Below are 17,114 nucleotides of genomic sequence, written 5' to 3'. Positions count from 1 at the left end.
GGGGAAGAACAGACAGAAGCTACGATCATCAATTGTGACAATCAAAGTTCCATCAAACTGGCTTACAATCCTGTGTTTCATAAAAACACTAAGCACATAGACACTCAATTTCATTTTGTTAGGGAGAAAGTGCAGTCCAAAGAGATTTCTGTAGACTATTGTAATTCTTGTGATAATATGGCTGACATATTCACTAAGCCACTAGGAAGACTGAAGTTTGATTTGTTTAGGGACACTTTAGGTGTGTTTAAAAATCCCTTTCTCCATTAAGGGGGGATGTTAGAAATTAATGGAGAATAGGTTACATAGTTATGATTTGCTCTTTATTTGACATTCTGTTCCTATTAATTAGGAATCTGTTTTTGCCTATGTATCTATTTAATTCCTGATGATTAATGAATAATACCGAAGCGAATGCATTTGCCGGTGGGAGCTCCTGGTGATCTGCACCTTTGAGCTCCCGTGTGTTTGTCTAAACTTCTGTCTTCTGCATTTATTATCATCAACTAATTCTTAATCTCATAAAGTTAATTTCTCGACTAGTTTAAGATTCAATTCTTTTCAAAAAAATCAACCATCTAATTCATATTTTAATAATTAAAGTCTTAATTAATATTTTAATAATTAAAGTCTTAATTAATATTTTAATAATTAAGATCTTATTGTTATTGTATTTTATTATTTTATGATTTTATTAGCCTCTTAATTTTGGTAACATATCTCATTCTAATCATTTTTTTGGTTGGTCAAATATTATTTTATTAATTAGTTGGTCAGATATTATTTTATCAGTAAAGTATAACTGGTCAAATATATTATTTAATATATTCAATTCAAAATTGACGGTTATGCCAAATTACACATAATTCAATATTTTTTTCTATAAAAAGCTCTCCAGCAGTCGTTCAGTGACAAGGTTTTGACAAGATTCTCTCAGGTCGGTAATGATGAAAGGATCAACCATATTACACAATGCAATTCCTGAAATATTTAATAATATAATTAATTGTGAAAGTCTCCATCACTTATATATTATACTTTCTTTTATCTAAAAAATTAAATTTAAAAAATATTTCACCTTTTAACCTCACCCATCCACCCTACTCAACTTAGCGATAGAGGACCTCTCAACCCAAACATAATAAATTGAATGACCCCTCTAACACGCCATTAACCCAAATATAATAAATTGAATGACCCATCTAAGATCAACCCAAATATAATAAATTGAATGACCCATCTAGCACGCCATCAACGACTCTCAAATCAGTCGGTACTCGGTAGTCTCTTGCATTTTCAACGCGTCATCGACAACTCTCAAATAAGTCAGTAGTCTCTTACATTTTTAACACGTCATCGAGGACTCTCAACTCAACTCCAGGCCCTCTCGCATGGAATTAAGAGGCGGAGGTAGGGCCCTTTCTGGGAAGCCAAGGACATATTTGTTTTTGAACACTGCAGTCTCGAAATAAAAACTTTTAGAGTTTGGAAGCGTATAACATTTCTCTATTCTGTAGGAAAACATCAGGGAAGGGACGCCTCAAATATTCCAGCGATGACTTAGTTGGGGACTCGGAACCATGTGAGCACCTTCCCCGAAATTCCCCCACAGGCGTTTCCCTTACACTAACCTATCCGTCTCACCATTAAAAGAGAAATCTTAAAATATGAAACCCGGCAATACTTTGCAGTCTAGCGGAGATCCTCCTCCTCCAAATCAGAAGCGTTTTCAGGAACGATGGACGAAATTAGCTATGGAAAATGGGGCGGTTGGAGAGCATCACTATGCATCCTCCTCTGTTTCGTGGCGGCAATTACAATCACTGCTCAACCAGGTCATTCAAAATTCTATAGGAAGAAACAGAGTGTTTATGTTTCATCTACATCTTAGAATCTCAATTGAATAAAATGTACTATAGAGCTCAATGTTTATTTATTTTTCTATATAATTGGTTCACAAGATCTTGTTTTACTAATTAATACTGGATGTATTGCAGGGTTTCTAAGTATTGACTGCGGAACTAAAAGAAATCATACCGACGTTAACAATATAACATGGGTCGGTGATGCTGATTACATAGAGGTCGGTCAAGCAGCGGACATGGGGAATGCCACTGAAGAATTCTATGGCTCTTATTTGACTAGTCTACGTTTCTTTCCAAGGCCTCTCAATAAGTCTTGCTATAGCTTGCCTGTGGATCCTCATGTGCCTTACCTTGTAAGATTATGGTTTTCTGTTGGAAATTTCAGTCGATTCCAAAAAATGCCAAACTTCGCTTTCTCTTTGGAGACAAAGGGTACGTTGTATATGAGAAACATAACAAACATATATGCAGAAGCGATACATGTTGAAAGAATATTGACTAGTTCTGGCAAAGTGCTGTACATTTGCTTGATCAGAACCTTGGAGTCTGATGATCCTTTTATCTCTGCTATTGAATTGAGGAAGCTCCAAAATGGCATGTATGGACAACCTCAGCCAGGAACGATATTGAAAACCATTCGGAGAACTGATGTTGGTGGAAGTGAAAATTCGATAATCAGGTGAACATTTTGAACTTCATATATTTACCCCTCATAGTTATCTACCTACCGAGTGGTGTTGAGTTGATAATCATTGTTATTGATAATGTTTTTCTGATTAATGGTATCATAAGTAGTTGGTCTATTTTTGGAAATCATCTAATATGGTTTGGGGAAAAATGAATTATATTAGATAATTCAAAACGTCTACCAACAATATATGATGTGATTAATCCTAAAACATTATCAAAATCAATATATATTACAAAAATCTGAAATTAAAAATCATTATTATTATTTCATAGCAATAAATTTATACGGAAAAATATATCTTTATACCATTGATACCATCTACTGAAAAGACCGTCTATATGCAAGAGTAAATTTTGATGAAGTGTGGCTAGTTGATTCTTTTTTAATGATTGAACTTAATCGCTTTGTTTGGTGAATCATGAAGGTATCCTCAGGACACCTTCGACCGCATCTGGACACCATTTGTACCTTTAAATGTCTCAAGCTTAGACATTGGAGAGCTTGTAAGTTCTGACTCCACATTAATCAACAATACCAAAGACCTTCCTCCACCTGTTGTCATGCAAACTGCGTGGGTTTTAAACAACTCAGAACCGGCTCAATTCTCTCTGGGACCATTCGACGAAGGAGGGAATAAATCATTACTGGTTTTGTATTTTGCGGAGATCCAGATGCTAGATAAGTCTGAATCCAGATCATTTTACGTCATGATAAATGGTGAAAAAGGGTCTGACACCATTACTCTCCCACGAAATTTTTCGGCTCTGGAGCTCAGAATCCTAACCAATCAAACAGATGACTTCCAATTCGCCTTCGTGATGGCAAGTAACTACACCCTACCTCCTATAATCAACGCTTTGGAGTACTACACCTTGTTTGACACTCAACCGGCAACATATCTCCAAGATGGTAAGGGCCTCACTGAACTTCTAATATTCCAAATTAACTATTTATTCAAGGTTTTTATTTGTTTAAGGTTTTTAATTTGTTAAACTTTAGGAATAAAAAATTGACTGAGCGAATTCACAAATATTCCTCAAATCTGCATTAACTTTCATAATCATATTCTTTAAATGATAAAAATAGTATATGAGTTATATGCACATTTTCCATAGATTCCTGTGGGCGTACATTGATTGCATTTTTATATGGTTATTGTGAAGTATAATAATTGAATATCTGACCAGATGGTTCCTAAACTACAGTTGAAGCTCTCGTCGCCATGAAAGAGATGTTTGATATGAGCGCATGGATTTCTGATCCTTGCTTTTTGATCGAGTGGGATGGGATTGCGTGTAATCACGACTCTTCTGCAATAAGAATTTCTGAAATGTAAGTTTAAGCCTTTGTGTTGTTTACCATTCATTGCATTTATACGGAATTGTAAAACTGTGATGTTTCATGAAAATCCTTTTGTTGTCAGCAATTTGTCTAAGAGGAATATGACAGGACTGATACCTGAGCAAATTGGACAATTGACTGCTTTAGTTAACATGTGAGTATATGTGCGACTATTTTCTTTTTCTTCTTCTTGTGTACAATTTACTTATAAATTTCTAAATTTGTATTCATGTATTTTTTTAATTAAAAAACATTTATATTAATTGTTTAATTTTTTTTAAATAAATTAATTTATATTAATTATTTTAGAAATATTTAAAATTTATAATATTGAAATATTTAGTTTTTTAAATAAAAAAAAAATAATTTTGATAATTTGACAATTTTTTTTAATATGAATAATTTTATGAAATGATATATTATAAATAATTTTTAATTATAAAATAATTAAATATTAAATATAAAAAAATAATTATTTAATTATTTTTAAAATTATTTTGGGTGGTATTTTCATTTTTCTTACTTAATCCCAAATTTTTGCTAAGAACATGAGTTTTTGAGACAAGTTTTCATCTTTAATCACATCAAAATTCATTTGTCGACGTTTCGAACCAACAAGTGTGGTTCATCCTGAAGACAAGATGAGATCATGGTAGCAAGTTAAATAGAGAAACGACTTTTCAAATGGCTAGAAAAACAACTACTTTTGACCAAGAAAAACTACTACCTTTAACTGAGCTTCAACTACAATTGACATAACTAAAAATTAAGGATAAATGATTATTATTAATTAATTAATTTTTTTATTAGATTTATCAATTTAAATATGTAACTAACTAAATATATTTATAAAAATCTTTTAATTAAACTTATATATAAAGTTATTTATTATAAGAACTAATCAAAAACTTATGTATATATATATAATTAATTTAAATATGTACTTATCTCAATATATATATAAATTATATATTATAAGTACCATATTTAATTAAATAAGAACTAATTAAAAATTAAAAATATATATTTTAGTTAAATTTTATATATATTTATAACTATATATATTAGTTAAATTTTACTTATAATATAAACATGCTTATAACTTAAATATACATGTTTATAATTAAAATTCTTTTGAATATATATAAATGAAAACTTGTTTATTATAAATATTCTGAATAATAAAAACTCAATAAAACTTAAAAATATACTTGAATTAAAATAACTTATTGTTATAATATTCAAGAACTTCAGAAGAAAAAATACTATAAATTTTTTAGTTTTTAAAATTAAATATATTAAAACTATAAAAAAATTTTAGTTTTTAAAATTAAATATATTAAAAATTAATAAAAATTATATAAATTAATATAAATTTGAAATTAAATATGTTAAAAATTAATATAAATTTAAGTTTTTTCTATGTGGTTGGATGGGGATAAAATATATCAATATTTTATCACATTAAAGTGTGGATTAAAAAACTAACATCAAAACATTTAAATGGTCTAAATCACTTACAAACACCCATTCTTATTAGCAATAATCTAAAAATTATAATAACAATAAATAAATTTTAAATTAAACTGGATTCAAATAATTTACTCTAAATATAAATATAATGAAGCTGGTTAAGAAGGGACAGCCTTTTATATTGTGTTTTTTTCTATTTATAAATATAGTTATACTGTAAATATTCTTAAAATATTCTTAAAATAGTATTGGCTATGATCCATTGATATTGTAATAACCAACCAGGGTACTTGATAATAATCATTTCACGGGATCTCTGCCAGACTTCTCCAATTTAACGATGTTGCAGAGACTGTAAGTTTCTGCTCAACATAATTTTTTGATATTTTTAATATTGGCGATTGTTTAGACTTCCCCTGTGAATTTTCGCAAAAGATCACTTAACAATCATTTTCTGCATAATGCAGACACCTAGGAAACAACAACCTGAATGGCAGTGTTCCAGATTGGCTATCTGAACTTCAAAACCTTAAAGAGTTGTAAGTCCTCCTTTTTTCTATTTTGTTTGTTTTATATATATATATATATATACGACGCATTAATTATAATTTGTAATTTTTTTAAAAAGAGATATTGACAATGATCCATTGGTATCCAAATAACCAGGGTACTTGACCATAATCATCTAATGGGACCTTTGCCAGACTTATCAAATTTAACGATGTTAGAAAAATTGTAAGTTTCTCTCAACACAAATTTCTGACATTGTTGCTCCCTTCGACCACAAAAGATTGGTTATCAATCGTTTTATTGGTACTGCAGACATTTACAAAACAATCTCCTAAATGGTAGTGTTCCAAACTGGTTGTGTGAACTTGAAAACCTTAAAGAGTTGTAAGTGCCTTTACCCTTTTTCTCCTTATGCAAATTGTACATTTCATGTTGCTTTTTAATGTTTATGTGAATGATTGTTACAGGTTTATAGAGAATAACAATTTTAGTGGTGAAATTGCTCCTCAACTTCTGCACAAACATTCATTGAAACTCAAGTAATCACATATTTATTTTATTTATTTTTATTTTTAGTTAAAATGTATTTTGATTTTGATTTTTTTATATTAGCAATGCAACATACAATTATTATTAATGTTTTAATACAGTTGAAATTCTAAAATTAATTTTGCTGAAAAATTATTTCTTTGATGTGTACCAGATACTCTGGAAACACTTTTCTATCTATTCCTGATCTAATAAGACATACACCACAGAATCCCAATAAAAAATTGATGAGACACCTAATCCTCGGAATAACACTCAGCGGAGTTCTAATCATCGTTCTATCGTTAATAGTGGGTACTGCTCTGTATCTCAAGAAGAAAGAGTGTGTCACAACTGAAAGCAATGGGGTAGAAATGATTGTGCACTCTGCCCCCAACGAATGGATTGACCCAACGATTATGGGCCCAAATTCAGCAAAGGCCTATGCCTTCACTCTGGATCAGGTGACGGCTGCCACAGGAAAATTTAGTGGAAATATCGGCAAAGGGGGCTTCGGAACTGTGTTCTTTGGTAAATTGCCGGAAGGAACGGATATAGCCGTCAAAGTTCTCACCTTGTTCTCCACACAAGGAGTTAAACAGTTCCTGAACGAGGTAATTCTGAGAATTCTTAAACCATGTAATATGCTTCTATTTGTATATAGTCTTATACTTCAATTTCTATCTTCAATCACATATAGGGTTTTTAACCATAACCAGTTCAACTTCTAACTTCATTTTTATATTGTTTTTAGCCATATTTACAGAAAACCATATATAGTAAAATTCATGACTTTATTTTCATTTGATAAACAGATTGATGTTCTTTCGAGAGTCCAGCACGAAAACTTGGTGTCTTTACTTGGGTATTGCAATGAATCCCAAGAACTTATGATTATCTACGAGCACATGTCTGGAGGGTCCTTAAGAGACCGCCTTTATGGTAAATATATTCTCATATAAATGTTTTCTTGAATGGGTGATAGAATAGCGAAGATGACGGATTCTCATTCACTTCATATTTTCATTTATCAGGTCCTAATGCAGGTTCGGAACTAAGTTGGAAAACAAGGGTCAAAATAGCTTTAGATGCAGCACAGGGTAGTTTTTTGATTTTCCTCCCTTGGTTTTCATGGACATTATATTTTTAGATTTTGCGTTTAGACTTCTCCCTTGTTTTTCAAAGGAAAATAATGTATGATCAATTTTCTTATGTAATCCACCCGCCATGTTTTTGAAGGACTGGAATACCTGCACACAGTTTGTACCCCAAAAATTATTCACAGGGATATAAAATCAGCGAACATCCTTCTAGACAGCAATTTGAAAGGAAAACTTGGTGACTTTGGTATTTCAAGGATATGGACTGCTGGGGAGGCTTCTTATGTTACCACTATGGTGAAAGGCACCGCAGGATACCTTGACCCAGAGTATATCACACATTTTTACTATTTCATATAGTTACTTTTTTGGGGGTATTTCTTTGGCTAAGAAATTATTTGGATTGTTCCTTTTTGGGGGTATTTCTTTGGCTAAGAAATTATTTGGATTGTGTTGTTCACAGGTATTTTAGCACTGAAAGGTTGACCGAGAAGAGTGATGTGTATAGTTTTGGAGTGGTTTTGCTGGAGATCATATGTGGTAGACAACCTATTGATGCAAAACTCTCTTTAGATAAACTAAACATCATTCGATGGGTAAGGAATCGAATCATTACTCTTTTAATGGTAGTAAAAAGGTTTTGTAGCGCATAAAAACTAGCATAATAATACGAGGCTATTTACAGGCTACACCTTTTGTGGAGATGGATGCAATTCCTGGCAAAATAGAAGAAATTATAGACGAAAGGTTGTGTGGAAATTACGACATAAAATCAGTCACTCGTGTTGCCAAAGTAGCCATGAGATGTGTTAAGGCTGAACCGTTTTATAGGCCGAGCGTTAGTGAGGTAGTTGCAGAGCTGAGGGAGGCTCTCCAAATTGAAGGGAATTGCAACACTATTTCTAATGTACTTTCATAAATTCGATCCGGATGCAATGGAGAATTGCCAAGAATTTGACTCCAAATGTAGTTCAATAACAGTGTATTGTTTAGATAAGGTAGATATGTTTGTACATAGGTATGCAGTCGTTATCCAGCGTGGGACTGCTATTAGTTTCTCTACTCGGGTTCGACTCGCTATACATGTTCGCGCTGCTGTGCAGCTATTGTACTTGCTGGGTTGCTGTTGATGCAACATATGCTTGGAATATCTCGTTGTAAATAAATTGTATCATGATGTAATATATATAGCTTCTTCAAAGGGGATTTCCCCTCTGAATAAAAAAAGATATGTTTGTACATTAGTATAGATTTATTTTAAATATGGATTTAATATGAGTTCAGAGGGATCTAATTTCTTTAAGTGTAATTTGTTTTATGAATCACATCTTTTAAACATTTTGTAAAGATATTTTTTTTGGGACTTACATAAATAAAATTTTAACTTTGATAACTGACCTACTTAATTATATAAACAAAATTTCAACTTTGATAACTGGAGATCATACTAGATCATAAAATGATTCTCGACTCTCGAAAACAATTTTAAAAGATCTAATTGTTGTTATGCAATTTTAGACTCCCGTGAATCTACGAAGTAAGATTATTGAGTATACTGTTAGCCCCATGGTCATGCATTTTATTTGTCAATAGGATTCGCACTTTCAAATTCGCAGCTTCCTCTTGATTGCGAAGATGAAAGGCGGACGTTCTCAACAAATTATGTTAGTTTCTTGAAAGCCCAATTAGTATAATATATAAATCAGCAGCGTGAGAAGCGAACGTAGCCTTCAAGACTTGAGATAAGATTTATGATTTTATGGAGCTGGTTAAGGATTGGTTCTCGATTTTCATTTTAAAGAGTTTGATATTTTTACAATATTTTGATTAATATTTATCACTTAGGGGAAAATTTCAACTCAATAATTGTATATGTATATGGTTTAAAATAGTTTAAGTTTAAGAATTAAAACAAATTTGTAATATATATTATTTTTCAATAAAGATAATTTACAAAGATGTATATATAATAATTTAATAATAATAAAATGGTTATAATTTATTGATTTTCTAATTTAAAGGGTGTATATATAATAATTTAATAATAATAATAATATGGTTATAATTTAATGATGTTTTAATTTATAAAGGTGTATATATAATAATTTAACAATAATAAGAAGATGGTTACAATTTAATGATGATCTTTTATGGAATGTTAATAATAATGTAGGCATAAAAAAATAACAATTTGTGAATTTGGAGGAATGATTCAAGATATTCTTACAGTGAATTTGAATATGATGTAAAAAGATAAAATGAATTAGCTTTCAAAATTTTATTTTTTATTTATATATGATTATGAATTTTGAAATTTCCTAAAAGCCATATGTTATTTTACATACAATATATAATGCATATGTTAATTCTTTATAATTATAAAAAAAAAATTATTGTTCATTTTTCTTTGGAAAAACATAAATTTCATTTATAAGTTAAACAAAATTACATTTTCAATATACACATTCAATTGTGTACTCTATAGGCTCTTCTCATATCCATTTAGTGGTTTAAGAAATCAAATTGTTCACCAAAATAATCATATGTACATCATTTGACCGAGGAGAGTCTTGAGGCTGTGGTCCAATGATTATGTGTGGAGGTTTGGTTCCCACAAGTCACGTGGTCCAATCCCAAGTAGAACCAGAGTTGCGCACTTTTTTAGTTGAAAAAGGGGGGTCTACAATAGTCCAGAAAAATGATGGATACGTTTTATGAAAACAAACAACTCCAAAAAAAACATGTGACTGTAACCGAGAATTATTAAAGTGTTCATCATTTAGGACTTTAATGGACCATAGCCATCGATTAAGTTGAAGGCCTTCCTTAGAAATCCTATCAACTTCCTTGTTGTGCTCCCTGTTGAATTTCTTAGCTCGTAACAAACAAAGTTTTGAGGGCATGGAGGCATACTAGGGCTTGAAAGAGGGTTTCAATGGTGTTTGGAGTCAAGTTTCTAAAGGTGATTCTAACTGGTTTCTTAGGGTTTTGACATAATGGCAAAGTCATAAATGATTGACTTCTTAGTAAGTCTTGGTCACATGGATAATTTTGTCTCCAATGAGGAATTTAGATAGTCCAAAGTGGTCACAAACTAACTAGGTGGTTAATCAACAGGGGTTGTGGTTACATTGTGAGGGACTACATCAAAGGAGATTTGGTTTACTTACTAGGTGTTTGGCAGTTAGGGTCATTGGGTTTTAACCTATTGGAACCCTCTTTCTTTGATGGTTATCTCATTATTTGAATTTTATGTTTATAGTTAGAGAATAAAATATGACCAAACAATTTAATATTGGCAGATCATTAGATAAGTAGAGAAAATAAAAGGAGCTCATCAGTTTAATCTGAGCCCTTGGATGATATAAGGTTAGAATTAGATAGATTACTTTTCAAAAGAAAAATGGATGATAAGGGTTTGCTAGTCTAAATGCACCCAAATAAGTATAAAGAAGAATAAAATTAGGGTAGGTAATGGGTAAATAGAAAAAAGGTTGTTGAAGTATAAAGTTGATTGGATCAAAACACATTCATCATGCTTAGACACATGTGCTAATATGTATGATCAATTATGAAGGCAAAAGCAAAGATTTAAAAGTTAATTTAATTAACTCCCCTCAGTCATTTTTTCCCCTATTCTTATTAATTTCCTATCCACAAGCATGTTCTAGTACTTTTAATCCTTCAAGTCAAAGAGGCTCAAAGCATTTCTCTGACTTTTGGTTAGACCGAACCCCTCGGCTTAATGACTTATGGACATCAAGTGTTAGAATCCCCTTCATGAAAGTCATCCCCCTTCATTTCTCTAATAAAACTCTTTTTCCTAAAGTTAAACTCCATTAGCCTATGAAAAGTGAGAAATACCATGTTAAATCCCATCATATTTGAAAACCCACAAAAGATTTTATCCTAAGTTAAGTGTATGTTAAGGAAATGTACAAATATTATATTACACTTAATACTATTTCATCTCCGCTCATTTCATTTCATATTAATTTCTAATTTAATTATATAGCTCCCATAATCCCCTGTTTATCCTATATAAATAAATCTCTATGTATTATCCCCACCCGTAGTTTAACTATAAACTATAGTTTTATTCTATTCCCCCTGATGAAACCCACTTAACCCATCAATTCTTCGCCGAGTTAAGTCAACCCTTCATTAAAACCCGTCTGATACCCTAACCCCATGATTAACCCTGCAATAATCACAATCAGCCGTAATTAAATCCCTGGGCCCTCCATAAACATCCGTCCATTTCCTCCGTGATAGTCTGCCACCCAACTACTGTCCAATCATCTGCGCCCAAATCAAACGACGCACAACCATATCAGCCACGCCCGATGGCCGAACGTTACATGCCCGATAAAGCGGTTTTCCCCCAAACCCCAAATGCTATGTGTTAGGCGCGGAGATAGATCGGGTGACCCCTCCTCAATACCACCTTCGCCACAAAAGTGGTGCAATGGCTTGGAAAACTGCCTCCCCGCATAAGACAAGACCATCAATGTTCACTTAGCTAATCTCACACCAAATTTAAAAAAGTTGTTCGTTAAAACCCTGAAAACCCTCATTTTCATTCCTTTTGCCCCTTTTCACAGTAAAAACCTATCAAACCCTTCTAGCGCCACCTTGAACCTTTGCAACACAATTCAACCTCTGATTACTCTCAAAACATTGCCACAACCCCTTCCCCAAACATCCCTGTGCAATAAAGCCATCAATTGCCTTTCCTGCCAACCTATGTTTTTTTAATGATTGTTGTATTTTATAGGTAATTAGCAGAATACCAAACCTTGGATAAATAGTTTTGATACTAGTCACAAAGCTTGTTTACTCCAAGAATCGGAAGGAAATCTATTAAAAAACCTTTATTCAGAAGAAGAAAACAGTTATACACATAACAGAGAAAGAAATCATTCACACAAAGACATTGACTGTTAAAACAAAGGAACCAAAGAGAGCATACAATCAAAAGACAAACAGATTAAACATACAATAATTTGATCAATATCCATTACGTTATGCTGATACATATAAAAAACTAAATAATTTACTGTTGAAATACACAGTAAAATATTAAAATGTACAGTAAAAGTAAAAACACATTAAAGGATATTGACAAGTCATCAAAGTAAAAGTGTATGAGATGAAAGAGTATCAATAAAAGTGTATCAGATTGAAAAATCAAAGTGAAGATAGATGAAAAAACAGAGCAGAAATGGTACATTTTCCATAAATTTCTTATTTAAGTTATAATTTTGCAGAAACTATTGTGGCCAATCCAAGATGAATTTTGAGAAACTAGAGGAGGTTTGTGTTCCTAAAAGGCCAATATACAAAGACCTATATCACTATTTACACATGTATTACAAAAAAGGAGATAAATGCATATCTTCAGAGCCTCTTTTTCGGACTGTGCAAAGTCTTGTTTTTGACATCTTTTTGGAGAGAATATTGTGAACATCTGGAGCTGAAGTTTGGGAAACTGAAAGAGGTTTATTTCAATGACATACTTATATACAATAAACTCTTTCACTTTTTACATATCTATCTCGGATTGAGACATACAAAGGTACCACTGGACCCTAAGTTTGCAAAATTTCTGGGGCAGAATGCACAGAGGAAGGAGGCAGTTAGTGACTTGGAAGCCTCATCATCAATTAAGAGTTGCTATCAAATTTGACTTTCTCTTCTTTGTCACCCTCAATCCATAAATATAGTGCCAAATAGATTCATTAGTTTTGAGTGTCCTTTATTTAAGTTCTATTAATGTAAAACAGTTTGAGATATTTGTAAAACCAATCTTGATATTTTTTCAAGATATTTCAGTTTAGAATTTGTATAAATACTTCTTCAATTGAAGTATTTTGGGTGGATTATTAGAAATTTCTATAGACTTCTTGATCAAAAGACTGTAAAGCTATTATATCACTGACTGGGCCAGCAAGCTGGACTGATGAATAAAGACAAGATATTTCACAGGATTCATGTGTGAAACGAAGTGCAGATAAGTATTTTCTCATGTTGTTGTTATCTTTCTTAAAGTTTTTCCACAATCTTTAATGTATTTCTGAATCTGAATGCTATAACTAGAACAATATCTCAGAATTTTTTTAATTATACTATGTTTTGACAGTTAGGAATATAAATGTTTTCTACTAATATCTAAGTTAAGGAATTCTTAATTGCTCCTTAGTTTAGGTTGTTTCTTTATAATATATAGCAAAGGATTCTTAATTGCCCTTTTTTTCTGATTACCCTTTGTTCCTTATTTTAATCTCGGTCTGAGAATTCTTAATTTCTCTCACCCTGGTTAAGACTATTTCACCCCTTTGGCCCAAAGACCTGCACTCTACTCCACTATCTTGCCCTTTGAACATTCCCTTGAGTGAATTAATTCCAATTCTGCTACCTTTTTGTTGACTCCATAGCCCAATGGTCTAAAGACATCATCCTATCCATCTGCTTTAAGGATCCCACCACCCAATCTCAAATACAAATCAAAAACCCCCCTGAACATTCATAACTAGCCTGAAATCCCAGCAAACAAAGTTAAATCATACAGAGAGAGCCCTCTCTTTGAGTATAGGTTGGCTAGAGCCTATGCTCCAAAGTTGGTTTGTGGTTACCTCTGTGATTTCTTTCTTTAACCTTGAAAAAATACTAAGTGATAACATACTGGCGACCATACTGGAGAAGAATAACATTTTCTTTAGAAATATTTTGCAGGTTTAAATATGATCTATGATGGTGGACAGTGATTAGACACACAAAGGTTAAAATCATCCACTTGGTGACTCCAAATCAATTTCACAATCAAGACTCTATTGGAGGAATGAACCTGAAAGAACAATATGAAAAGATCAGGCTTTTAACTTGGATTGTTATCCAAGACATTATGTTCTTTCTCATCAATATTGTTTTTCAATGTATATTGTATTTTAGAGAAGATTTTAGATTAATTTTTTATTATTTTCCTTTGAAAATTGTAGATATAAAGTCTCATTACACATTTGAGCAGCATTCTTTTAACTCTTATGAAAATCATTTTCCAATTGAGGAGCATCAAACAATCAAGACTAATCATACAATCCCTGTACATATTCCTGTACCTTATAAATTTCCTGATAGATATAAGCCACTCATCTTACCTCCTACACTCCATGCTTTCCTTAACAATTATTACAAGTATCTCCCTAGGTTTGATGGAGAGAATGGTATCACTACCCAAAAACATATTCAAGGTTTTGAGAATTATCAGGACTTATTTGAAATTGATGAAGATGATGTTATTATCAGCCTTTTTGCTCTTTCTTTGCAAAGTGAAGTAAAGAGTTGGTTCAAGAATTTACCTATTGCAAGCATCTCAAATTTCCAACAGTTTGTCAAATTTTTCCTTGATAGATGGATAGCCAAAGTCAATATTTTTGTGATCATAGAAGAATATAATCAGTTAAAAAGACAGTCAAATGAAACAATACAACAATTTTTTGACAGACTTAATCAAGTCTATTATTCAATGCCATTAAATATAAGACCTCCTCCTCATTCAGCGCTTTTGCATTATCCAAAAGCATTTGATCCAGAGATAGAATTTCAGCTAAGAGAAAGAAACCCCTCAACACTGGAACAGATGCGGAACATTGCAGTAGATGTAGAAGTTAATATGAAAATTAGAAGAGAAAAGTTGAAAAAAAAAGTAGAGGAAAACAACATTGCCGAGGTAAAACTCGTCATTTTGGTAAGAAAGATAAAGGAAAGGATACAGAAGATCACCATGAAAGATAAATTTTTTGCTCAAAATCACCATGAAACATTTATTTCACAAAAAGAAGAGGTTGATAGCCATGAACAAATTCCTGCTAATTCCAACTACCATAGATCAAAAGATAGATTTATAGAGCAATATGTGGAGAAGCAATTTGTTGATCTAATGTGTATGTTTGATGACATTACTTCTTTTAATGATTTTCTTAAATATGATCAGTATGATGATAATTATGTTCTTCAAATCCAAACTAACTTTACAGAGCAATCAGAAACTAGTTTGGGAAATAAAGAAATTCAGTTTCAGCAGCTTGAAAACAGTGATCATCTTATTCATATCAGCTATGAAAGTGAGGAAGAAAGTGTAAAAAAATTGGAAATAAGTGAAGCTTCTTTGCCTCTTTGTTTTGCTTCATTTCAGTTCATCAGGGAAAACTTTAAAGCAATAAAAAATCAGCAATATTTAGGTATTGACATTAACAACAAAGAAGACAATAAAATTCTTGATCAAGATCCTTCAGTTTCACAATTACAGTTGTCAAATTCCATTGAAACACCTGATCAAATAATACAGGAAAGTTCTGTACCACTATGTTTTGAATCATTTCAAATTTTAAAGGAAATGTGGTATGAAAACTCTAAAGAAAAGGATGAGCAGCTTGTAGAAATTTGTGAAGTCTCATTCGAACCTATGAGTAATAAGTTGCAGCAATCCTTCCAAGTTTTTCATGACCTCATAATTGATGGGTTGGATAGTGAATGCAATCAGAATTTTTCTTCATTAACTAACAATCAGATTTAGGATCAAGATGATAAAGGTTTCATCAGTCAAACATTTCAATCAGAAGAAATATCATCACAAAGCTTGTTTGAAAATATGTAGGGTGATAAAGGTGAAAGTGATATTTCAGTTTCATGGCCTGGAGGCCATCCAGAACAGATGTACAGTTGCTTAAATCAGTTCAAAAATAGTGTATATATTTTGGAAGATCCTTTTGTACAGTTTCTAGAGTCAACAAAGGAAATCAAGTATTTCCTTATCTTCTCATTTGTTGACAAGGTTATAATTGGCTTTAGAATCTCAGTTTTAATCACAAACAAGCACAAGCAGCAAAGTTCACCAATGTATATGATGCTTGAATGGTTGCATTGGCTATTTCATTTTACCTAACCAGCAGTTGGACAACTGATTAGAGTAAGTAGGTAGGATTTCAGTTTGATTAAATACAGTTTTTTAGCAGCAAGTTTATTTCAGATCAGATTTCAGTACAGCATGTGTCAAATTTCAGTTTGCAGAAAAGGCTATGATTTCAGTTCAAGATTTTCAGTCACAGAGATTATACAATAAGCAAAAATCACAGAAGAACAGTTTACAATGTAACTTCAGTCACAATTCAAAAGCTACTGGTCTTTAGAGTTCTTGACATTTCACTAGAAAATGTGATCCCCAAGTGGAGCCACTGTTAGGTTCCTATACCAATAGGAGTCATAATTTTGAATGACTAAGGTCAAGCCTTGTAATATTGTACATACCTTTTCTTTCTGCAAATGTTTTTCATATTATTAAAAAAATAAAAAATGTAAAGAGGGTATGTCCTAAAAGAAATATCAAAGGACAAAAAGAATAAGAGAAGGTCAAAAAATGAAAATATTTGAACCCCAAAAACAAAAAGAGACCATGAAAGTGTGCAATTCTAAATGCCACTCCTATTTACTTTTATGCATAATAATGATTGTGTGTAGCTTGTTATTTATGCCACAATCCATGGTAATCAAATTGTCTAATCCTGGTTATTTTATGATTTGAATTTTATGTTTATAGTTAGAGAATAA

General features: G+C 31.8%; 1 protein-coding gene across 1 annotated transcript in view; it reads left to right on the top strand.

Moving 5' to 3' along the window:
- The first annotated feature begins 1,738 nt into the window (after positions 1-1,738).
- LOC149159366 (putative LRR receptor-like serine/threonine-protein kinase At1g67720) overlaps positions 1,739-17,114 on the top strand; it is a 45,470-nt gene continuing 30,094 nt past the window's right edge. Inside the window, exons 1-10 of the mRNA XM_089434273.1 lie at positions 1,739-1,835; positions 1,998-2,544; positions 2,981-3,465; positions 3,762-3,888; positions 3,980-4,051; positions 5,656-5,724; positions 5,838-5,909; positions 6,193-6,264; positions 6,348-6,419; positions 6,584-6,872. Coding sequence (XP_089290399.1) covers positions 1,739-1,835; positions 1,998-2,544; positions 2,981-3,465; positions 3,762-3,888; positions 3,980-4,051; positions 5,656-5,724; positions 5,838-5,909; positions 6,193-6,264; positions 6,348-6,419; positions 6,584-6,872 — 1,902 coding nt within the window. The remainder of the gene's footprint in view (positions 1,836-1,997; positions 2,545-2,980; positions 3,466-3,761; positions 3,889-3,979; positions 4,052-5,655; positions 5,725-5,837; positions 5,910-6,192; positions 6,265-6,347; positions 6,420-6,583; positions 6,873-17,114) is intronic.

Source organism: Pinus tabuliformis, chromosome 5_2 (genome assembly GCF_031772625.1).
Source record: "Pinus tabuliformis cultivar Carrire ecotype Pingquan chromosome 5_2, CPIR1, whole genome shotgun sequence".
Lineage (NCBI taxonomy): Eukaryota > Viridiplantae > Streptophyta > Pinopsida > Pinales > Pinaceae > Pinus > Pinus tabuliformis.
This window is presented reverse-complemented; position numbering and strand designations above follow the sequence as displayed.